We start from the raw sequence: 24,488 nt of genomic DNA on the forward strand, positions 1-24,488 counted from the left end.
CATGCCCTGAATTTGCCCCAGGTTTCATATTATTAGCTGAATTTCGATTTAGAGTGAAGACCCTGGAAAATTCTTCGTAGGCAGAAGTATTTGGCAAGAAAAGGGAAAGCCAGTAAGTATGGGATAGTTGTGGTAATTACAACTGCAGGAGTTAACAGTGTTTTAACCACAACCAAATAAATAAAAAGTCCCCAATAGGTGGTCATTCCTAATATCCATCATTAGGGGAAGAAGTCTGTTAGAGATCAAAAACCAAAATGATGGAGACCTAGGGATGCAGAAGTTTACACTTTGGATTCTGGTGCAAAAGGTCAAACTGTGTAGGTCATTGCTAATTTGGTTGACCGTATGATCTCCCGCTAAGATGCCAGTTTTGAGCTAGTGTGCTGTTTCTAAATTGTAGCTTCCTCAAGGAAATTTAGACTGGGATAGTGTGAGTCCAGGGGTACAAGCAGAACCTCTACAAAGTAAATTCAATGGTTTCTGTTGCATATTCCTCTTTCGCACTCCCTCTTGTACTTTTAGTCTCAGCCCTTCTATGGGAATTAGGTTTCTTGTTTTTACTCAAATCAATGTTATGAGAAAGCAAGTCAGTGTAGGGAATATTTGTCTCCACCAAGTTCCTTCCAAAGTTAAGATAAAGTCAACATCCTTGGAGGCTCTGCTCATTATTTTAGTAGAGGCAAGCCTTTATTTGCCTAGCTTACTCACATATTCCTAAGAGCTTACAATAGTAGGTGCTCAATATTAATCTGTAGAACAATTTCTAACTTTTATATCAGCAAAAGGCAGGTAACTTTCTCACACAGGAAGATGGTGAGAAGAAAGTTGTGACACTGCTTTGAGTGTGCTATAATACAGCCCTCACCCTACTGGATTTTATTGTTATATATACAAATTATTTCAAGTTGTGTATTCAAATTTCACCTGCATGTCGTACCTAACAGTTTTAGCATACTTTAGTGTAGGAGATTGCTAGTGACAAATAGCATTCAAAAGATTGTTCAAATCTTTATAGAGAACTTTGTGGTAAATTAGTTTCAGTAATCAGAAGTATCAAAGTTCACAAACTGCAAAATACTCCCATCCCAAATGGTGGATTTAAGATCTCATTAGAAATTAATAAAACAGGCCATTAATTCTTCGAGATTTAAATCCTATGCTGAGGGTGCCAGGCTGGCTCACTTGGTAGGGCATGCAACTCTTGGATCTTGGGGGTTATAAATTCAAGTCCCATGTTGGGCGTAGAGATTAAAAAAAAAAAAGTAAATTCTATGCTGTTTAAGTAGTGACTGCTTCATAATAACTTTATGCTCCCAACTATTCCTGGAGTAAACTTTGATTCTAAACATTTTTATTTTTTTTACCTAAGAAATCAAGTGTTTTCGAAAATTGGAAAGGTTGAGAATCTCTATCCCAGTAACGGATTAATTTCTGACCTCACATTCCTCAATGTTTTATCAAGATCACTACACCTATATTTAAAAATCTGACTCAAGCCCTTTTTTCCCATGTCTGTTACTTGGTTGTATAATAAACTAGGACTAAATTCCTATGGTATAGCCTTGTAGGGGAAATCCAATTCAGGACTCTCTGCTACGATTTATTCCCTGAAAATTCTTACAGGCTCACCACTCCTTACTACTGCAGTACCCAACTCAGGAATGTTCAAATCACCTAGCTAGTAAAGCACTATCACCGAGACAAATTACTGTATGCCTCACCCTGGCCAAACTCAGCCATTAGAACTTTTAAGCCCACTTCCTATTTCTTTTATACTCTGAATGGTAAATTGGTGTTTTCTAACCCTCACTTAGGAAACTAAACCTTCAGAGTTAAGATAACAGCTTTCCAACTACCTTGCCTTGGTTGTCAACAAAACCCAACATTTTCTCTAAGCATAATGTTGTAGGAGGTCCACATTGACCCCCACCTCCTGCTAATTATATCCTTGTGTATTCCCTTTCCATACTGTAGCGGGATGGTACAGTGGTTGGTCTGTGTGACCAACAGAATATGGCAGAAATAAATAGTATGTCGCTTCTGGAGATAGGTCATACAAGAATATGGCTTCTACGGACTCTCGTAGATCACTTGCTCTGAGGGTAGCCAGACACCACTTGGCACCCAGGTAGCCTTGGAGAGACACCCATATAGTGAAAAACTGAGTCCCTCCAGTGGAGCGAGTCATTTTAGAAGTCGCTTCTCCAGCCTTAATCAAGCCTTCAATGATGTGGCCCTGGCTGAGTTTCACGGCAACCTGATGATACCTCAAACCAGAACCACCCAGCTAAGATGCTCCTGGATTCCTGACTCAGAAACTGTGGGTGACCATACATGTTTGTGGTTAAGCTGCTAAATTTTGGGATGATGTACCACACAATGATAATTAAAGATACACTGGGCAAAGATCACCCGTTGTTTCCTGAGTGAGCAAAATTCTAATTACAACACTTCTAAGACAGTGAGTTAATTTGTTAATAACAAAATTTTAAATTCATGTTTCTCTGGTATTCAGAAAAAATTTAAGCCATTCCCAACTCACTCAACTACTGAGCTCCTTCCTCACTGCTAAAAAAAGAAAAAATTTTGAATATACATTACATGCATAGCTTAAAGTGTCAGTTGTTTTTAACAATTACATTTAAAACTTCCCAGCAGTAAGACCTCTCCTTGGATCTTATTTTTTCTCTCACTGGGACAGAATTGCAGATACTCAGCAGTATTCCCAGCAAGTTCCAAAAGGTCTGAATTAAGAGGCCTGGATTGCACTTGGCCTATTTTAATGTTTTAAGTTAAATCTTAAAGAAATGTTAAAGTAAATAAAACAGTATAGCCAAGAGTAAACAATGACTACATAGAACTGCTGATCTCAGTATTCAACACACTGCAGGGTTTTCTTTGACATTTACCAGACATCATAGATTACTACCAGAACATCACATAAGTTTATTTCAGATGTAACAGCAATGTTAAAATCAACAAGTTTAATTTTTAACTGCACCAAGTAAACTTAGCCATTTAAGTATTTTTAAGTTATTCCCTCCAAAAAACTGAGGGAGCTTTTCTTTTCCACCCCACAAACCACGGTTTCCCAATAGTTCTATTTTTGGAGGACTTTCAATTGATGAGTAAACTGCTTTGGGGATATTTTAGAACTTCTTTCCCCAAATGAAAACTAGTCTGGACAAATTATATATTGCATAGATTTCTCTGGAGATTCTTTTCTTTAGAACCTAAATGCAATTACCATAAGGATAATTTTTACCTATTTGCCCTATAGTAAAAACTATCTGTCCTAAAAAATACGATGGATATATCCTCTGATCTTCCAGTTAATTGTTTTACCTCAACAATTTTTATGTTCCAAAATAACCAACTCAACATGGGACATTACTTGAGTCTTTACTGACTCACAGGCATGTGAATTAGTGCCCAGCTTCTACATCCTCCTCTTCCTTAAATGGATGGAATTACTTAATACAAGTTTGATGTAGGACAATTAACCCTTTCCAAACAAGTCTGATGTACGACAAACCTTTTCAAACATACAATTTAGGTAAAGTCATTGTCTACTGTGGAAAAAGAAACTATAATGATAGGGAGCCTACATACTCAGTTCAAAATTTAATTTTTTTCCCCTCCTTAAATAACATGTACTTAATTGTCATGAGGCAGCTATTCAGTTTTCAATAACCACATTTAGGGATACATTCATAGGACTGATTAGATAGTCCTGGTGAAATGGTTATAGAAATAGAGGCAGTGTCATCTCAGAAAACTCACTTATATATCAAAATCTATTCTGATATCTGGAAGTTTACAAAAAGGCTGAATTCTTCAAACTAAGTATGCCTTCTGTAACTCAAGCACTCTTCTCTTGGCAAGAGCAAGCTGAAGCTTATTCATGAAGGTAAAGGTGCTTAATGCTAACTTTTTTTCTAAGCTTATATTTGGACTGCTGAAGAAACTGATGCCCAAGAAACCAGAATGGTCTTTCTACATTTTTACTACCTTAAGATTCAAATCCTATAAACTCATTCAACTATCTTCCTTTTCCTGTATTACTCTTGGCACTCAATTAAGACTGCTGAAGTCTATTGTACTTTGTACTTTCACATTCTCAAGATTATAAAATGTGCATAAACATTGTGTAAAATAATTTTGTCATTTAACATATTTGGAGAGATGAGATTTCTATTACCAGAATTTACATAAGGATAAATATTATGAGTCAAACTTCCTTTTAAAGTCAAATGACAAGAAAATTCAAGCCCCGTGCATTGTTTTAAAGTCTAATGAGAACATTTCATGGGCCACCAGTATTGGCAATCTAGAAAATTTTAAATATTGGATAAGGGGCTATGGAGAAAAACATGAAAATTTCAGATGTCTCCTATCTTACAAAAAGTTATCAACCTGTCCAAGCCACTCCCTATGTGTCAGAAAATGATCTGGCATAAACCAGTCCCATCAGTAGAGGAGGTCACAGTGACATTTACGTTATTAACACTTCTGAACTTCTACTTTTCCAAGAACGGAAGCAATATGTTTAACAATTCCCCCTCCCCCAAATCCTTAAACTCATTATCACAGGCACAGAAAATAAGCAAATCTGGGATGTTCTCCAACAGATAAGCAGTAGCACAGCTATGTTATTCTCAAAAATACTGTCTAGATATTCTTTCTTATATAATCAAATGCTCCGTGGCCACGCTTTTAACAGTCTACATTAGCTGACATTAAATGCACTTATTGTGCCACGAGTCCATCTAAGCTTCCTTTTAGGTTTTTTTTAATATGTCCAAGAGACAATACCTGCTTCAGGTTTATCTTTAGGGGTATTGACCTATAAGGACATCAACTCCCATTTTTAAGGTTAGACTAACTATTGTGGGTTTACTGAAGAAAAAGGACAGGAAAAAAAAGTAAATCACAACAAACCTCTTTAGGTCAGTTAAAGGCCATATCTCTAGCTGGGATATTAAAAAAAATTAATCTCACCAGCCACACTCTAAAAGTTAATGCCACTAATAACAATCAACAGCAGGAAAAATAAACCTGCTAACAACCAGTCCACTCATTAGCAAAAAGCAGTTTAACTCAAATACTGAGACCAAAGTAAAACACTACCTACCCAAACTGTCCCACCCACCCTCAGTGAGGAAGAAAGAAATAACTGCTTAAAAAAACAAAATAAGCTTAGTACGTCTTACAAGGATAACAATGGTCCAACTCCTGAGACAACACTCAGAAGGACAAAAGGTGGAGTGAAGGCAATGTCTAGGGATTAGTATCCCACAGTCTTGAAAAACCCAAAGTACCACAAACACACTACACTTGTCTTTGAATTAGAGAACAAGATATTGCTGCTGTTTCTTTTTGTCTTCTGGTATATACAACATTTTGTAGGCTCTGCCCTTCAATGTGAAAGCAGGACGTTAAAAAAAAAAAAATTGACACTGACACCCAAATTTTTGGGACCATATATATCTTAACTGTGAAACCAAACAGATCTATACCTCCTCCTTCCTACAATCAAACCACCTCACAAAAATAAGAAAACTAAAACAATCCAAACATGATTAATTTTAAAGTCCTTGGAAGTATTAAACCTTTTTTAGAGGAAAGAAAAAGAAAGGAGGACAAACAAGAACAAGAAGGGAGGGGGAAAAGAAAGAGGGGGGAAAAAAATCAATGGGCCTCTCTTTTATTTGGCGACAAGCAAGTGCAAGAAAGTTCATTTCTAATTTGTTCAGTTGTCTGTCTTTTGCACATCTGCATTCTGGCCAGAAGGGACTTTGAGGTTTTTCTGCAACACATGAGCATCTGCTGGCTCTATCCTCTTATAGTAGTTCTTCTTTGTCTCAATAATCTCAAAGCCAAACTTCCTGTAGAAGTCAATTGCTGACTCATTGCTGATCTGGACATGCCTGAGACATAGGAGAGTATCAGAAAAAAGAAAAAAAAGATTTCATCAGGTTTTGTGTATTCTCCACAAATAGCTTCAAAGTGGTCAGAGCTGGAATACTGCACACAATTGTTAGATTCTCCTCATAATTACTAACAATCAACAAAGATTAGGTATTCATCTCAGAAAAACCTATTACATTTGCAAGACAGCTGGCTGAGGTTAGGAGGCTCAGAAATAGTGTTTACTCTTACAATCAACAAGGGCAAAGTACCCTCGCAAGCATAACATTTTTCACTGCAAGGGGAGAAAAGATTCAAGTAATTAAAAATGGGTAAATAACCACAGGGATGATCAAAGACCATATTAACACATGCAGGAAAAAAGATGACAGAAAAATAACATAACTGGAGTCTAAATGCCTGAATATATCCTCTCTGATTTATAAAAAACACGCTATATTTTGAAATAAATAATTTGAGCTTTCTCAATTACTCTTCAAAATAGCATTATATAATTTAATCTCTCTCACTGCCAACGTTAAAATGAGAATAATCTCCCATATTATAAAAAATTCATAGTTGCGATCTAACCTTGGCTCTTAATCTGAGTTCTATAATATTAATATTATATTAATATAATATCAGCTAGGTACTCTCTGATTTTGATTATTAAACTCTATTTACTAATGAACATATCACTGAGAACCTTAAACAAAACCCAGAGAACAGATGGCATGAGAAAAGTAGTATTAATGTTACGAATTCTTCAATTCTGAAGACTTCAGTTTTAATCTTGGTTTAATCTCTGTGACTTTGGAGCTCCCACCCCAACATGATAAAGCAGAATGAGAATGTTTTATCTCAGATTCCTTATCTATTATTGAAACAAAACAAAACTTCATAACCACTACTTCCATGGTTTTTCCAAAAAACAATGAAGTAAGTAACCAGATTTTAAAGTTCCTAGTAAAGATTTCTATTGCCAATCTATTAAATTCTTTAGATTAAAGTACATTAAATATCATTTCACTTACAGATAGATGTTGTCAAAAGTGCCATCTTTTTCACAGATGTTTAAGACATGATTTAACATTTTAGTTCCTATTAACAAGACAAAGAACAAATAAGTAATTTCATAAAAATCAATCTTTACATTACACATCTAATTGCCATCTTAACACTTATTGCGTCCTACTAGAATTTGAGGTAAACACAAGACAACCTGATTTTTGAAAATTTTGTTCTTTCCCTATATTATCTACATATGTTTAAAACTCGTAGCAGAAAAGCAACCTTTATATACAAGCCCTTCCATGTAAAAGGAACAGAAAAAGCAAAAGGGACATTGATAACAAATCTACACAGGGTTTCCAGTTGAAGGATGTTAATAAAGTTATTTTCCACCTTATGTAATTCAGTAACTCTTTCCCAATATTCCCAAAAGAAATGGTTTGACTCACTAGGTCAGAAACAGTAACAATGTATTTATGCTTCTTTAAACAAATAAAAAAACACAAATAATTTTACCTATTCCTAGCCTTCGGTATGGTGCCAGACATCCTAGTGTCATGATGTAAAGTCTCTTCTGATTCTGTGAATGATCCACCCTACAGCATACTGCACCTACTGCAATATCATTGAAATAGGCTGCCATGGAAAATATAAAAATATAAAGCTCAAAGACAGAATAACACATTTTATTCAATCTTCCTCCCCCTCTGTAAGAACTAAATTATTGCTATTGGCAATACATTTTATCAGCTACTATGAATATCAATAGCTTCAAAAATTTCCTACTTCTTTTTAGGGATTTAAATCCCTTCTAGAGTAAACACAAATATGTGAAAACAAAGGCACACACTGAATTAGAGAAGATATTTAGCATTTCCTTTTAAAATTCAAATATTGTCTTGGTTTCTCTGAGATTTTTCTCAGAACGTGAATCACCCCCATTTCCTCCGTTGTAAAACAAGGAGATTAAACTAGTTAACTCTGCTCTAATATCAAAAACTAGGGTCAAGAACACAAACAAACAAATGAAGGGGGGGGAAAAAACCATATTATACCAAGTTTTGCTAGCTCGCCAACCTCCAGCACATCCTTGTAGAACTTGTCATTGTAGCTGACTGGAAAGATGACCTGGTTTAATCTCTTCAACTGTTTAATATTGTGTGGTGTCACATCTCCCAGCTCGATCCGGCTACTGGAACAAACCAAAATGTACTCAATAAAATATAATCAGCTTCATTTGTTAAGATGAGCGTATTTAGAAGAGTACCAAGTCTTTTTTACATGACTGATAAATCTAACCTTTCACAGTGACTTTATACTCCTAGAAAGACTACCATTTATAAGATTCTGCCAGCCATTCCATCCAGATTCAATCTGTAGCTTTCATACAACTATATACATTTAGAGATAAATACAGTAAAAGACAATTACTAAGAAGGCCAGACTAATATTCTATATAAATGCCAAAAATTTCCTTGTAATTTACAGTTCAGAAAAATTTAGACATCTATTACTGATCAAAAGGACTGATGATACCAAATGTTGGCAAGGGGGTGGTAAATGGGAATGGTGAAAATGTAAACAGACAATATCTCTGGAAGACAATATAGTACTACGTATCAAAAAGCCTGAAAGGTCCATCTCCTTTATGGAAGTAATCCTACTCTAGAAATTTATTCTGAAAAAATAATCCAAATAGGCAAAAGTTATGTATATTCTATTAACTGAGCTAGGAACAACCCACAACAGTCATATGGGGTGGTATTCGAAATCCAGATTCCTGGACCTCACCCTACTTTCAGAGGCAGAATCTCTGGAAATGAAAACAAAGGAATCCACATGGGGAGGGTGTTTGAAAACTACTTATCAAGAATGCAACAGTAGTATTTCTAAAATAACATATGTAATCAAAACAATTGGTTCCATGGGAAAAGGAATTAAGGCTAAAAAGATTCAGACTCACAGTAACAAAGCTGTGTTGCCTCTAGGCCATCAACAAAAGGATTTTTTTAATAGCTCAAGTCAATATCACTACCATAAACTGAAGGACAAATCTGAATACCACTAGCACTATCATTAGTAGAGTTGCTTACATACATAATTGGCCTTCTTAAAAATCACAACAGTAGATGATAAAATCCTTTAAAGATCAAATCAAATAAAAATGAGTTGAAAAAATAACCTGATGCCATCCAAGTACCTAGAAAATGTGGGTCCTACTCACTGGGTGCTAGGTGCTAGTTCCAGATAATGGCATTAGTCAATAGCAGGGAAATGCAAACAACACACCCTAATTAATCATTTACCTCATATGCATATAGGTTTTGAAAACTCTGTTGGAGGGACCCCTGGGTGGCTCAGCTGGTTAAGCATCTGCCTTCGGCTCAGATCCTGATCCCAGGCTCCTGGGATCGAGTCCCACACCGGGCTCTTTGCTCAGCAGGGAGTCTGCTTCTCCCTTTGCCTGCTCTGCCTGCCACTCCCCCTGCTCGTGCTCTCTGACAAATAAATCTTTTTTTTTTTTTAAGATTTTATTTATTTGACAGAGACACAGCGAGAGGGAACACAAGCAGGGGGAGTGGGAGAGGGAGAAGCTGGCTTCCCGTTGAGCAGAGAGCCCGATGTGGGGCTCGATCCCAGGATCCTGGGATCATGACCTGAGCCGAAGGCAGACGTTTAACGACTGAGCCACCCAGGAGCCCCAAATAAATAAGATTTAAAAAAAAAAAAAAAAAAACCCTGTTGGAGAAATGACTAAATGAGAATGTTAATCATCACACTTTTGTAATGGTAAAAAAGAAAAACCTAAGTGTCCGCAATAGGGAACTGGTTAAATAAAGCATGTATGACACATTTATTATTAGCACAGAAACACTGATATATTGTTTTATGTGCGTGGGGGGGAAACACATTCTAAATATACATACGTAATACATAAATATATAAAATAGCTTTTCTTAATATACAGAAAAAATGCTGTAAACCATATATAAAAAATGTGTGATCAGAACTGTGGTTAGCGCCTGGCTGGCTCAGTTCAGGAGAACATGAGATTCTTGATCTCAGGGTTTTAAGTTTGAGCCCCATGTTGGGTGAAGAGATTACTTAAATATACAATCTTTAAAATAATAAAAGAATGGTGGGTAATTTTAAAAACAGTATTCTCTGAAATGTTACAATTTAGATTATTAGAAAACAGAATATAGACCATAATGCTCATTTGGAACTTTAGCTTACCTCCCTCAATTATTTCATTTTTATGCTATTTTTTATTACTTACTGTGACCAACCACCCTTGCATATCTTGTATATTTTCTTAAAATCTGAGCACAGTTTCTTAGTAGCCACACAAATTCTTAAGATGCAAACATCATCGTAAAAAATATAGAGATTTGTTATATTTTCTTCCAATTTCCAGACACATTAAGTAAATATGGGTAAATACAGCTTCTCCTAAGTATTTCACAACTAAAATGAATTCTTTTTGTGAGATTCAGGTCCTCTTTAACTAGGTTTTATCTCACTCATAGAACAACTCCTCTATTCATTAAAGCAGACCCTGGCTTTCTCTTCTGTAAGACTGAAGTAAGTAACATTTTACCCAAAACTTTTTTCTGATTAAAACCTTCTTAGGCTCATTTACCCACCATCTACCACTCACAGGCCTTTTATTAGCAGATACAGTTATACTGTAAAATACAGGGAACGTGGGGTGCCTGCGTGGCAGAGTCAGTTAAGCGTCTGACTCTTGGTTTCTGCTCAGGTCGGTATTTCAGGGTCATGAGATCAAGCCCTGCGTCAGGCTCTCTGCTCAGTGCAGAGTCCACCTAAGAGTCTCTCCCTTTCCTTTGGCCCCTCCACCCCTCTGAAATAAATAAATCTTGAAAACAAAAAAAAAGTACAGGGATCACATCTCACCTACACTGTGTTCTTTTCTTTGGAAAAAGGATTCCTACCATTTAATTAATATATCTATCACCTTGCCCTTTTTTTTTTTGTAAGAACACTTATGTTCTACTCTCTTAGCAATTTTCAATTATATGCATTAGATCCTCAGACCTTATTCATTTTACAGCTGAAAATTTGTACCTTTTTACCAACTTCTCCCTATTCCCCGCACCCTGGCAACCACTTATCTACTCTGTTTCTATGAGTTTGACTTTTTTATTTTTAGATTTCACATATAAGTGATACCATGCAGTGTTTGTCTTTGTCTGGCTTATTTCATTTAGCATAATGCTACTCTTTAACTGAGTACAGCACTCCAAATTTGGTACAGTAACATATTTTAAATATATGGCATTTATTGATTATATTTAGAGCACAGTATTTAAAAATTATCCATTGCAATTAAAAAAGAGTCAGACGCTGTATTTTAAAAGTCACTGAAAAACTAAATTATGAAGTCTAATCGTAAACAACAATAAAGAAAAACTTAACCTAGGAAGTCAAGCTTCTAAATTGTAAGTGAAAGAACATGAGTTTTTAAAAAGTTTAAGAATGATTTCCAGGTGTGGCACCTGGCTGGCTCAGTTGGAAGAGCATGCAACTCTTTACCTTGAGTTTGAGCCCCACACTGGGTGCAGAGATTACTTAAAAATAAATAAAAACTAAAAAAAAAAAAAATGATTTCTAGGTAATTGCCAGGCTTCAAGTATCTTTATAACTTTTCAAAGGATAATAACCAGGTATTTCTTAACTTCATACAAAAGGAAAAGGTGGTTATGGCTCAATGTGCTAGATTAAATCTAATAAAAATTAACTACTAAAAAAGTTTCCATTAGAGTAGGTAGATCAAGCGTAAATACAGAACACTGCATTAAATCATTAGGGAATAGGCAGCTTAATCTTTCCCTGCTCAATTAAAAAAAATACATGTCTTGATTTAAAAAAAAAAAGCCCATCACCATAGAAATGACTTAGGAAGTGAAAATATTCTATAAGACCATTACCAGAAATACGTTTGATGTATATAGTCTTCCTATATTTTTCTACGTATATATATACACACATATTTCAAAACAGAATTGGGATACTATGAATATTATTCGGTAGCTGTTTAAGAAATCTCTATTAAACATAACTTTGTCAGCAAAATTCACCTTAAAAACAGTTTAACTTTCACGAACATGATATGTCTGATTGAAATGGAATACTTCTGTGGTCTTGATCACTTAGCTCTTATTTTAAAATGTGGATATTCTAAATATATCAGAGTAATAGCAACTTGTAAATATAATTTAGCAAAGAACGTGTAGTATCAAAGGTGTGCTATATAGAAATGTCAAGAAAATGAGAACATGATTGTAAACAACCAACAAGCTTTTAGAAGTTAAAAGAACTTTTAAAGTAAGTCAAAAGGAATTCCAAAAAAACCCCTAGGAATTCCAAAATCTCCATTAGAAAATTAAATAGAGTGTCCAAGAGTTCTATCTGTGAATCTATAATTTTCTAAAGTTCTTATGAACATAATAGTTGCCTATTCAAAGCATAAATCAGGTATTTCAATAAATATTTGAACACCTATTTGCTAACACCTGGAATGCAAAGGAGTTTATACCTACTAGGAAATACAGTGTCTGAGTGTGTATATTTATTACACATATTCACATATATATGAATATATATACGTATAATACGTATACTATACATAATATATATAAAATACAATGTCTTAGTAATAGCACATGCACACAAAGTACAAAAACAGTACTAGAATGAAAGTGATCCTGGGAACAGATGTGAAGGGTGACTAAGAGTTTGTTTTGTGGGAAGGCAAGAAATGAAAATTTTAAGATTTTATTTATTTGACAGAGAGAGCACAAGCAGGGGGAGCAGCAGAGGGAGAGGGAGAAGCAGGCTCTCTGCTGTGCAGAGACTGTTGACAACGTCTCCTCCAAGAACCACAAAGCCACTGTGGAAAGAGCAGTCAGCTGGCCATCAGAGCTACCAATCCCAATGCCAGGCTGCACAGTGAAGAAAATGAATGTAGACAGTTTATACGCACATTGCATTTGTGTTAATAAAACCATAAAACTACAAAAAAAGGTGTACTTTGTGTAAATGTGGAAGCTGAGACTGGAGAGGAAGAACACCACTTTTATGAGGGGCTTGCACGTCGAGATGGTACTTGGCTGTCTTCTCTAGCTACACTTATTCTCTTGGTTGACCTCAATCTCATAATCTTACCGCTTTAATGTTGCCATCTTCGAACTCTGTCTCTAGCTTAGAGATCACTCTTAAACTCCAAAGCATCTGTAGTAGACAATTCAAATTAAACATACCCAAAACTAGATCTCTGATCCCCCTCCCCCAAAATCTGCTTCACCTGCAGCTTTCTGTTGATGGCCTCTCCATCCTTCACTGCAGGTTACTCTCTTACCTCCTTTATTTATTTATTTAAGATTTTTTTATTTATTCATTTGAGACACAGAGATACAGAGAGAGAGAGAGCATGAGCAGGGAGAGAGGCAGAGGGAGAGGGAGAGGCAGGCTCCCCGCTGAGCAGGGAGCCCGATGCGGGGCTCGATCCCAGGACGCTGGGATCATGACCCGAGCCGAAGGCAGACGCTTAACCATCTGAGCCACCCAGGCGCCCCGACTTACCTCCTCTATTTAAATGATACCTCAAGAAAGATTATTCTGAGAAATCTGTTTTTCTTTCTAATATTCCTGACAGGCTTTCTTATCAATCAGGATTATGTTTGGCCTTGAACAAAGTTTGGAAGTGTTCCTCTTACTCTTTAGTTTTGTCAATGCTTGCTTCATGTATTTCCAAGTTATATTAAGCGCATAACTATTTGGGACTGTTGTAAGTTGATGAATTGGTCCTTTTATCCTTTTGAAATGTCCTTCTTTTTGCTGTAATATTCTGTCTTAAAATCTACTTTGTTCAATACATAGTTTTCTTCTACTCAATGCTGCACATGTATCTTTTACCATCAATTACTTTCAACTCTTCTATGTCCTTGTAATTTAAAGTGTCTTTTGTAAACAGCATATACTTAAGTCTTGTTCCTCTAATCTGACAATGGGAGTATTTTTTAAATTACACAATTCTTTATTCTAAATATTATGCAATGTTCAAGTATTACTTTTATTTATTAAAATACCACGAGGGGCGCCTGGGTGGCTCAGTCGGTTGAGTGAATGACTCTTGATTTGGTTTTGGCTCAGGTCAGGATCTCAGAGTTGTAGGATGAGTCCTGCTTTTGGAATCGCGCTCAGTGCAGTCTCCTTAGCCCTATCCCCCCATCCGCTCTGACCCTCCAGAGGCACACGGGCTCTCTTTTAAATGAATGATTGGATGAATGAAATCTTCAAAATAAAAATAAAAAAATAAAATAGCATGATAGAAAAAGGGGGAAAATGTCATCACATTGAGTCATGCTAATCTTCTCTGTGTCATTCCAATTTTAGTATATATGCTGCCAAAGCAAGCACTGACAATTGGAGCATTTGGTCTGTCCAGACTTAATATAATTATTGATATAGTCTATTCAAGTCCACCAGCTTGCAAATTTTCTATATGTACTCTTAGTTGTTCCTTTATTTTCCAAGCCTTTTCTGGGGGATCAATTTTCACTCTTAGCTTTTAAAAAAATGTTTTAAAGTTTACATAAAATTAAATTCACTTTTCTTAGTGTATAGTTCTGAGTTTTGACAAACACATGTAACAATAACTATCAAGATTTAGATCAAGATACAGAATGGTTCCATCACCCCAAAAATCTCCCTCATGACCTTCCGTAGAGTTTCAACTCTAACACCACTCCCAGGCAACCATTAATCTGTTTTCTGTTCCCCATATCTTTGCTTTTTCAAGAATGTCACATAAATGGAATCACATAATACATAGCCATTTGCTTGGCTTCCTTCATTCAACATAATGCCTTTGAGATTTACCACACCATTGTATCAACAGTTCTTTCCTTGTTATTGCTGAGTAGTATTCCATAGTACGGATATACCAGTTTATCCTTTTGTTGAAAGGCATTTGGGTCTACATACACATTTCTCTACAGGTTCTTGTGTGAACATAAGTTTTTAAAATTTCTCTTAAGAGAGGTAATGCTGGGCGTAAATATATGAGAGTTCCAGTTGTTCTGCATTCAGCATTTGGCACCGTCAACCTTTAAAAATTTATGCCATTCTAGGGGCACCTGGGTGGCTCAGTCGTTAAGTGTCTGCCTTCGGCTCAGGTCATGATCCCAGAGTCCTGGGATCGAGCCCCGCATCGGGCTCCCTGCTCTGCGGGAAGCCTGCTTCTCCCTCTTCCGATCCCCCCTGCTTGTGTTCCCTCTCTCGCTGTCTCTCTCTCTCTCTGTCAAATAAATAAATAAAATCTTTAAAAAAAAAAAAAAAATTATGCCATTCTAACAGGTGTGTAGTGAATGGTTTTAATTTGCATGTCCCTAAATAACAAATGATGTTGAGCATGCTTTCCTTTATTTCTCTGCCTTCATATAACTTCTTTGGTAAAGGAGCTATTCAAATATTTTGCCCATTTAAAACAAACTGGGTTCTCTAACTGGGTTGTAAGTGTATTATGGATACATGTCCTTTGTGAGCTAGTATATTGCAAATAATCTGAGGCCCCTTCCCACTTTTTACATTCCACTTATTTTTCTCTTAAATAGCCTTATGGTATAATTATACACCATAAAATTCATTTAAATGTATAATTCAGGGGCGCCTGGGTGGCTCAGTGGTTAAGCGTCTACCTTCGGCTCAGGTCATGATCTCAGGGTCCTGGGATCGAGCCTGACATCGGGCTCCCTGCTCAGCGGGAAGCCTGCTTCTCCCTCTCCCTCACTTGTATTCCCTCTCTCGCTGTGTCTCTCTCTGTCAAATAAATAAAATCTTTTAAAAAAAAAATAAATGTATAATTCAATGACTTTTAGACTATTTACAGAGTTGTACGACCATCACTTCAATTCAGCCTTAGAACATTCACATCATACCCTAAGAATCCCTTGTGCAAATCTAAAGTAAATCCCTTTTCCTACCCAAAGTCAGCCACTAAATCTACTTTCTATATATTTGCTTTTTCTGGACATTTCATATACATAGAAAAAATGTGATCTTTTGCACTACTACACTTCTTTCATGCAGCATAATGTTTCTGAGGTTCATCCATGATGTAATGTGTCAGCAGTTGAACAATATTCCACTGTAAGGATATACCACATTTTGTTTATCCATTCACCATCTGATGGGCATTTTAACAGTATTATATTCATGGCCATTATAAATAATGCTGTTATGAATATTGCATATAAGTCTGTGTGTGGACATAAGCTTTAGTTTTTCTCTGGTAGATACCTAGAAGTGGGATTGCTGGGCTGTATGGCAAATATGCTTTTTAAAGAAACCACCTTTCGTAGGTAGAATAATGGCCCCAAAGGATGTCCATGTTCCAATCCCAAGAATCTTTAATACATTATTTTACATGGAAAATGCACTTTGCAAGATATGATTAAGACCTTGAGATGGGAAGATTAACCAGGACTATCTGGGTGGGCCCAATGTAATCAAAGAGGTCCTTAACGGTCAGAGAAGAGAATAGGACAAAAGCAGCAGAAACAAGAGATTTAAGATGCTACACTGCAAGCTTTGAAGATTAAGGACTACGAAACAAGGAATACACGTGGCCTTATAGAAGCTGAAAAGGCAAGGAAACGGATTCTCATCTAGAACCTCTAGAAGAAACATAATCTTATTGTATTAGTTTCCTAGTGCTGCTTTAAGGAATTACCACTGAGTGGCTTAAAACAGCAATTTATTCTCTGGAGGCTGGGAGTTCAAAATCAGGTCAGCAGGGCCATGCTCTCTGAATCTGGAGTAGAATCCTTCCTTGCCTCTGCCAGCTCCTGGTGGCCTCAGATATTTCTTGGCTTGAGGCAATAACAAGTCTAGTTCTTGCCTCCATTTTCACTTAGTGTTCTGATTGTGTACCCCCTTTCCTCTTCCTGTAAGGACACTAGTTATTGGATTTAAAGCCCTCTCTAATCGAGCATGACCATCTTTTTTTTTTTTTTTTTAAAGATTTTATTTATTTATTTGACAGAGAGAGACATACAGCGAGAGAGGGAACACAAGCAGGGGCAGTGGGAGAGGGAGAAGCAGGCTTCCCACGGAGCAGGGAGACTGATGCGGACCTCGATTCCAGGACCCTGGGATCACGACCAGAGCCGAAGGCAGACGCCCAACGACTGAGCCACCCAGGCGCCCCTAGCATGACCATCTTAATTACATTGCAAAGACCCTATTTCTTTCTTTCAAGGTTTTATTTATTTATTTGAGAGAGCATGAACAGAAGAGAGGGGAGGGGGCAGAAGGAGAGGGAGAAGTAGGCTCCCCACCGAGCAGGAAGCCCAATGCATGGCTCGATACCAGGACCCTTGGATCATGACCCGAGCCACTTAACTGACTGAGCCACCCAGGTGCCCTGAAAAGACCCTATTTCTAAAGCAATTTTTTTTTTTTTTAAGATTTTATTTATTTGCGAGAGAGAGAATGAGAGACAGAGAGCATGAGAGGGAGGAGGGCCAGAGGGAGAAGCAGACTCCCTGCTGAGCAGGGAGCCTGATGTGGGACTCGATCCCGGGACTCCAGGATCATGACCTGAGCCGAAGGCAGTCGCTTAACCAACTGAGCCACCCAGGCGCCCAAGACCCTATTTCTAAATAAGGTCATGTGCTGAAGTTCCAAGTAGACATGAATTTTTCTTCGGCGGGGGGGGCGGGGGGGTACTATTTAAAATCACTATACCTACCAACACCTTGATTTTAACTCAGTAAAACCCACTTCAGATTTTTGATCATAAGAACTAAGGTAATAATTTGTTTTTAAGCAATTAAGTTTGTATTATTTTGTTATAGCAGTAATGGAAAACTGGTACATTGCTAAACTGTTTTCCAAAGTGGCTGAACCATTTGCATTCCTACCAACAATGCATTAAGTTTTTCTACATCTTCACCAACACTTTTTTTAAAAGATTTATTTATTTAGGGGCGCCTGGGTGGCTCAGTCATTAGGCGTCTGCCTTTGGCTCAGGCCATGATCCCAGGGTCCTGGGATTGAGCCCCGCATCGGGCTCCCTGCTCCACGGGAAGTCTGCTTCTCCTTCTCCCACTCCCCCTGCTTGTGTTCCTGCTCTCGCTCTCTCTCTCTGTCAAATAAATAAATAAAATCTTAAAAAAAAAAAAAAAGATTTATTTATTTGAGAAAGTGTGTGCGTGAGAGAGCAGGGGGAGGGGCAGAGGGAGAGAGAATCTCAAGCAGACTCCCCGCTGAGTGAGGAGACCAATGTGGGGCTCGATCCCAAGACCCGGAGATCATGACCTGAGCCACAACCAAGAGTTGGATGCTTAACCAGACTGAGGCACCAGGCACCCCTCACCAACACTTTTTATTGTCTTTCTATTTGTGCCATTTTAGTGGTATGAAGTGATAATCTCATTGGATGTGCATTTCTCTAATGGCTAATAATGCCGAGCATCCTTCTGGATGGTTATTAGCCAACTGTCCATCTTCTTTGATAAAATGCCTAAGTTTTTTGCCCATGGTCTAGGCCTGAGAATAAACCAAAAATTTTTACAGTAACTAATAAGAATTCCCATTTTTATATTGGATTGCTTATTTTATTGAGTCGTAAGGAGTTCTTTATATATCCTGGATACAAATTCTTTATCAGATATATAATTTGCAACTATTTTCACCCAATTTTTGGCTTGCCTTTTCATTCTAACAGTGTACCATACTAATGTAAACTGTTACTAATAGCAGAAACTGGAATTCTCTGTACCATCTTCACAAATTAAACCTAAAAACTATAAAACTATTCTAAAGTAAGTTTGTCGGGGTGCCTGGGTGGCTCAGTCAGTTAAGCGTCTGCCTTCACCTCAGGTCATGATCCCGGGGTCCTGGGATTCAGCCCTGCTTCAGGCTCCCTGCTCATCCCTCTCCTTCTGCCCCTCCCCCCATTCATGCTCCCCCCCCCCGCTATCTCTATAATAAAATGTTAAAAAAAATAAAGTAAGTTTGTTTTTTAAAAAAGGAGAAACTGTCAGATTAAGAGGTGATGAGACATTTCAGCCAATTAAAATGTGTGGAAGACCTTTTTGGATTTTAATTTGAAGAAGACATAAGACAAATAAGAAAAAGCAAATACAGACTGGGTATCAGATCATAAGATATTAGGTATAACAGTATTACAGTTACTTTTTTTTTTTAAGTCATCCATGATAAAGACTCATACTGTATTATTTACAGATAGAATGGGATAGTACTTCAAGAATTTCCTTTGAAGTACTCCAGCAAAAAAGGAAAAAGGGAAAGTACTGATCAGGCAAAGACAAAATAATATGAGAATTAATACTACCTATTGGAATTGAATGCACTGAGGGCTCAATGCACTATTTACTTTTATAGGTGTTTGAAAATTTCCATAACAAAAAATAAACATACATTACTTATTTACATAAGGAACTACAAGCTGTAGCACTTTGCATTTAAGTTTTATAGCAACTTTGGCTAAAAAAGAACAAAGACATGCTATTTTTGATACTAAAGCTCATGGTAGAAAGCACTTGATGCTTGACTTACTCTCGACCATTTGAAAAAACAGTAAAAGGCAAGAATTTCAAATCTTTAACAAACCACAACCCCTCAATTTCCAGCTGTACCAAGCCTTCAGTTTGCAGAAAAGAAACTGAGTAAGAGCTGGATAAGAATGAGCCTTCCGTTCTGGTACAGACCTCCTCCTCTAAATTCATCAATCTTAGGATAGCCTGTTACATAGTCTTTGCCTTTGGTATAAATGGCCACATGTCCTGACACTTTTTTTCCATTAAAACTACTGTCAAACACGTTTTAGATAAAATGATCATTTAAACAATTATTTACATAATGTAGTTTAAATGCTACCTAATGTGACTGGAAGCAATGTTGGCGTTAAGTAGATAAAAACAATTAGATAGTAGGGGGAATGCATCCAGAGTTTTTACATTAACTCGTAAGAATTCCCTTTTGTAACCCATCACTTTGAGAGTTATTTCCTGAAATACAAATACTGCATGATATATATCCTCTATGTGAACAGATCACATTACCAAGAAAATCATAGTGAATTAGAACATCTAAAACACAACTACTAAAAGAAACACTTGAATTTTAGGGGTAAACAAACGGGAGCCCACAAAGAAGTCCAAGAAACAATTTTCAAGAGACTAGGGAAAAAGTCTAGAGAAGCAATGTCACAAAATCCAAGAACGGATTCCAAACCTGCCTATACACCAGAATTACTTTGCCAGTTAAAAACTCAGATTTCCACATCCCACTGTGGAATCTTTAATAATTAAGGCTTCTTAAGTTAACCACACAAGTTTAAATTAATAAACTTCCCACTGCCTATATTAAACTTCCATCTCCAAGAATTCTGGTAAGAGAAAGAGAGGCTAAAGATGGGCATAGAGAAGTGGATTTCATATAAAATGTTAAATCATTTTCCCTATGTAAGTGACACGGTATATTATGCTATAGCTTTAATGCTTGTGACATAGCTAGTATTGAGAGCTAGTCTCAATTTCAAATCAGCCTGACTCTTGAAACCTGGTTATTAATCACTACACTGTTTACTTACTTCAGATAAGATTTCAATGTAATTTATTCTTTTTTAAAGATTTATTTATTTATTTATTTAGAAAGAGAACACGCACAACCAGGGGGAGAGAGAGAATCCCAGGCAGACTCCACACTGACCGCAGAGTCCTACGTGGGGCTTGAGCTCACAAACCTGAGGTCAAGACCTGAGCCAAAATCAAGAGTCAGATGCTTAAATGACTGAGCCTCGCGGGCGCCCCACATTTCAGTGTAATTTAACAACATAAACTATCTTAACTGATCAATTTAGGACCTCTACTCTGTAGATAAGCCCCAAATTCCTGGACTAAAAGTCAAATCTGCTACATCTATTAGACGCAACAGTTTCTTGTTTTTAAGTTGGTTGCTAATATTTAAATCAGAAGCTTTTATATAAAGCCTACATTTCTGCTCTTTTTTTGTACTCACTTATCTTATCTTGGCACCAGTTTACAACTCTAACTATAAAAAACTGAATACAGTAGTAATTAAAGAAACTAAATTATTCTCTTGGCTCAAGTAAATTCATGTGATGTCATTTTTTTCTTGTTTTTCCAATCTATAACAAACCCCAATGTTTCTTCATACCAAAGATTTTAGAATAAGGATCTAAAATGGGAAAACTGATATAGCAAAAGTGCCCATGTATACCCAAGTTCTTAGATCTGAACACGGCTACTTGCCCCCTACTTTATAGAGCCCATTAGTTATTTATATCAGCACCACAAGATTAATCTATTAGTCAAATCTCATATCATCTTTGTGCTTAGAATATGGTAGAAAACCTTTACCTGGGGCTTAAAACAAGCACTGTGATACAATAACGCATATTAAGTATTTAACACAGCAACATCAGATAATAAGCACTCAAATGTTTTTAGCTATTAAAGGTAATGTCAATTATGCCCAAAATTATAAAAACAAAATTTAGTGGCAATATTCTGAAGGGCCACAAGATGGAGGTATGACTACACAAAAGTATGTCTTTCTCTACAAAGTCTGAAGTTATACTGCAAAAAGAGAAAATGAAATACTGTATAAAGTTTAAAGTCTAACCATTTATATTTTAAGTGAGTATTAAGTACACCTTTGCACAAAATTTTAACTGCTTGGTTACTTCTTGTGCAGACTGTTTATCTGGAAGAAACCTTAGAAGCCACTGGGTCCATTCCTCTTCTTTTCAGATGATGGAGCTGAAACCCAGATAGATGTACCTATGGTTATACAGCCATTTATCAATAAAGCCAGAACCAGGCCTATGTCTACAAATTTCCATTACAGTTCAAGATCAGCCATACATAGGACTCCCCTCAAAGGAGTCATCTTTACTCAAGGTTATTAAGAGAGAGAAATACCAAACCGGGAACATTTACATAAGGTGTACTCATGATAAAGGGGATTTGTATAAAACTTAAAAAAAAAAGTATTTTAGCAAGGATCTAAGTATGTCCATGGTCCTTTGATAAAAAATTTCAAGGGGCTTAGGGCAGGTAATTTTTTCTTAGCTAGCAGTAATCTGGTTCTAAACTCTTGCCTTCAAGTAAATTACATGAAAGAGTGATTCCTCTAAAGTATAAATTCCTTCAACTTAAAAGTTAAGTCCCCTGAGAATTTATCAAAGCACAGCTTAAATACTAATTGCTCATGAGGCCTTAAACTGTCATCCTGCTGAGATTTCCACCTCATCTGAACTATATTATACTGTTTGTAGCCTTCCAAGGCACAGCACCTCTGTGCTGCTGTAAGCATTTGTTTTTATATCTTACCTCTTCTGCTGAACTACAAGACTTAGGGCAGGACCTCAAATATTTCAAGGAACTGATGAATTACTTCCAATAAGTCCAAGAATCTCTAGGCCCTTAATTTAACTGATGGGCTCTCTCTCATCTCATCTAGATTTTAGGGTTTCTCAATCCTAGTACTACTGATATTCTGGGCTGGATAATTCTTTGTGAAGGGCTTTCTGGAGCACTGTAGGATATTTAGCATCATCTCTAGCCTCTACCCACCAAATGCCCCACCCCACTGTGACAACCCAAAATGCCTCCAGACATTACCAGTTAACCAGGGATGGGAAATGTGACCCTGGTTGACTATCACTGTTCTAGAGATTTAGCAGGTATCAAAAAAGTGATGGTGGGTGGATTAGTTCTGCAAGCTGTATGAGTGCAAGTATCAGGTGTGCAAAAATTTCAGCAATTATTTGCTTGGGTACAAGAAGTACTAAACACACACCAGATATAATCTACTTAAGGTTATAACCTAAAAATAATCAAGTAATTCTTTGAAAAAATTTCCCATGGCCATACATATGTTCAATTAGAGCTCCTTCCCAGCTATGGCTTTTCCCTTACTACCACCTAAATGTTGCTTTTACTTCCAAGTCTCTGAATCCAAGCACGTATCTTCCAACTGCTTACTAGTTATCTCTACAGGAATCTCACATTCAACACATTGAAAAATGAACTCACCATCCTCCACAGGAAGTTAGAACAGCTACCTCTATCCTCTATCTTTATGAATAGTCCCATCACCCATCCAATATAAAAATCTAGTTTTATATGTACTCTTACATCCCATTTTAATCCCTGTTAATTCTGCTCCCCAAATATCTTCATAACCTGTTCCTATACCCCTTCTCTAAGCAGTATGCTTCAGACCATCATTTCAACACAAATTCTAATAGTGTAATGAAGGGGAAAAATACTAGAGTCAAGGAGACAAAGCCATCACAATGCAGTCAGAATAATCTTTGGAAACACAAATCTGATCACTTTACTTCTAATGCTTAAGATCTTTCAATAGCTGCACATAACCTACCAAATGAAATTTGAATAGCACTGCATAAAAAGTCCTCTTCACCTAGCTGTGGCCACTGGTCTAGCCTTCTCTCTCTCTCCCACCTTGTTTTTTGGCCATATAAAACTTCAAAAATTCCAGAACCCACCAAACTTTCTTTCCTTCTTGGTTCACCTCTGTACAATGTTACTTCATTAGTAGACTAAAGATATTAAACCTATAGACACATTAGTAGATTATGGATGCTTTCCTAGAGCTATAGTAAGGATTACATGAGAATTTATTGCCTGGAGGAGATGTACTAGGTAGCTATAAAAAGTAAAAGGGCCATGAGGTGGGAAGGATGGGAGAGCAGGTCTCAAAAGGCAGACACAAAAGCAAAATGAAGAAAGCAGCATAAAAGAGAACAGTTCAAATATGATTCCAAAGTTTTGTTTCTTGGTATCATAAAAAGTTCTAAGAGACAAGGGATGGCAAACATGTGACCCACATGCCACAGCAGTCATGGTAGATATTAATAACCAATGACATCACTCTTTTTTTTTTTTGTTTGGCAATCTGAGAACTCATCAAAGCTATCAGCAGATTAAATACTGATTGATTAAATACTATCAACAGATTAAAACAGGCACATGAATTTCAACTTTTGGCTGTTCCTGTTCAGGTTTAAGCTGTTCTTTCTAAAGACAAAGAAACCAAGGCCCAGAGGTAAAAAAAACTATTAGTGACCCTACTGCTAACTATTATTAGTGGCACATTGAACTACAAAATGTGGCTGCTTTTAATTCAATGCTTTGTTTTAAAGTGAGTCTCCTTTAGGAAGATAAATTATGCTGGGGAGTCTGGGTGGCTCAGTCTGTTAAGTGTCCGACTCTTGATTTCAGCTGGGGTCAAGATCTCATCAGGGTGCTGAGTTTGAGCCCTGCTTCTGCTTGTCCCTCTCCCTCCCCCTCTGTCCTTCCCCCAACTTGTGTGCATGTTCTCTCTCTCTCTCAAATAAATATATAAGATCTTAAAAAAAAGATAAATTATGCTATGAATAATAATCTACATGGACAGGCAGGGAGGTAATCCAAGTGTATCTTTAAATATACTTCAGTTTTCTGGAAAGAGAAATAAGA

The 24,488-nt window shown here is 36.9% G+C and overlaps 1 protein-coding gene and 1 pseudogene across 2 annotated transcripts in view; both read right to left on the reverse strand.

Annotated features, from left to right (window-relative positions):
- Positions 1 to 2,925: 2,925 nt before the first annotated feature.
- The window catches only part of NAA50 (N-alpha-acetyltransferase 50, NatE catalytic subunit), a 28,299-nt gene continuing 6,736 nt past the window's right edge, over positions 2,926 to 24,488 (reverse strand). The window contains exons 2-5 of one of the 2 annotated variants that reach the window (XM_036107163.2): positions 7,980 to 8,113; positions 7,441 to 7,560; positions 6,948 to 7,014; positions 2,926 to 5,933 (exon numbers count right to left, since the gene is read on the reverse strand). In XM_036107163.2, the coding sequence (XP_035963056.1) occupies positions 5,756 to 5,933; positions 6,948 to 7,014; positions 7,441 to 7,560; positions 7,980 to 8,113 (499 nt within the window). In that variant the 3' untranslated portion in view covers positions 2,926 to 5,755. Of the gene's footprint in view, positions 5,934 to 6,947; positions 7,015 to 7,440; positions 7,561 to 7,979; positions 8,117 to 24,488 lie in introns of both variants that reach the window. The other variant, XM_036107162.2, reaches the window with a different exon arrangement.
- On the reverse strand, positions 14,280 to 14,367 carry LOC118545116 (U6 spliceosomal RNA; annotated as a pseudogene).

The sequence above is a fragment of the Halichoerus grypus genome, chromosome 1 (genome assembly GCF_964656455.1).
Source record: "Halichoerus grypus chromosome 1, mHalGry1.hap1.1, whole genome shotgun sequence".
NCBI lineage: Eukaryota > Metazoa > Chordata > Mammalia > Carnivora > Phocidae > Halichoerus > Halichoerus grypus.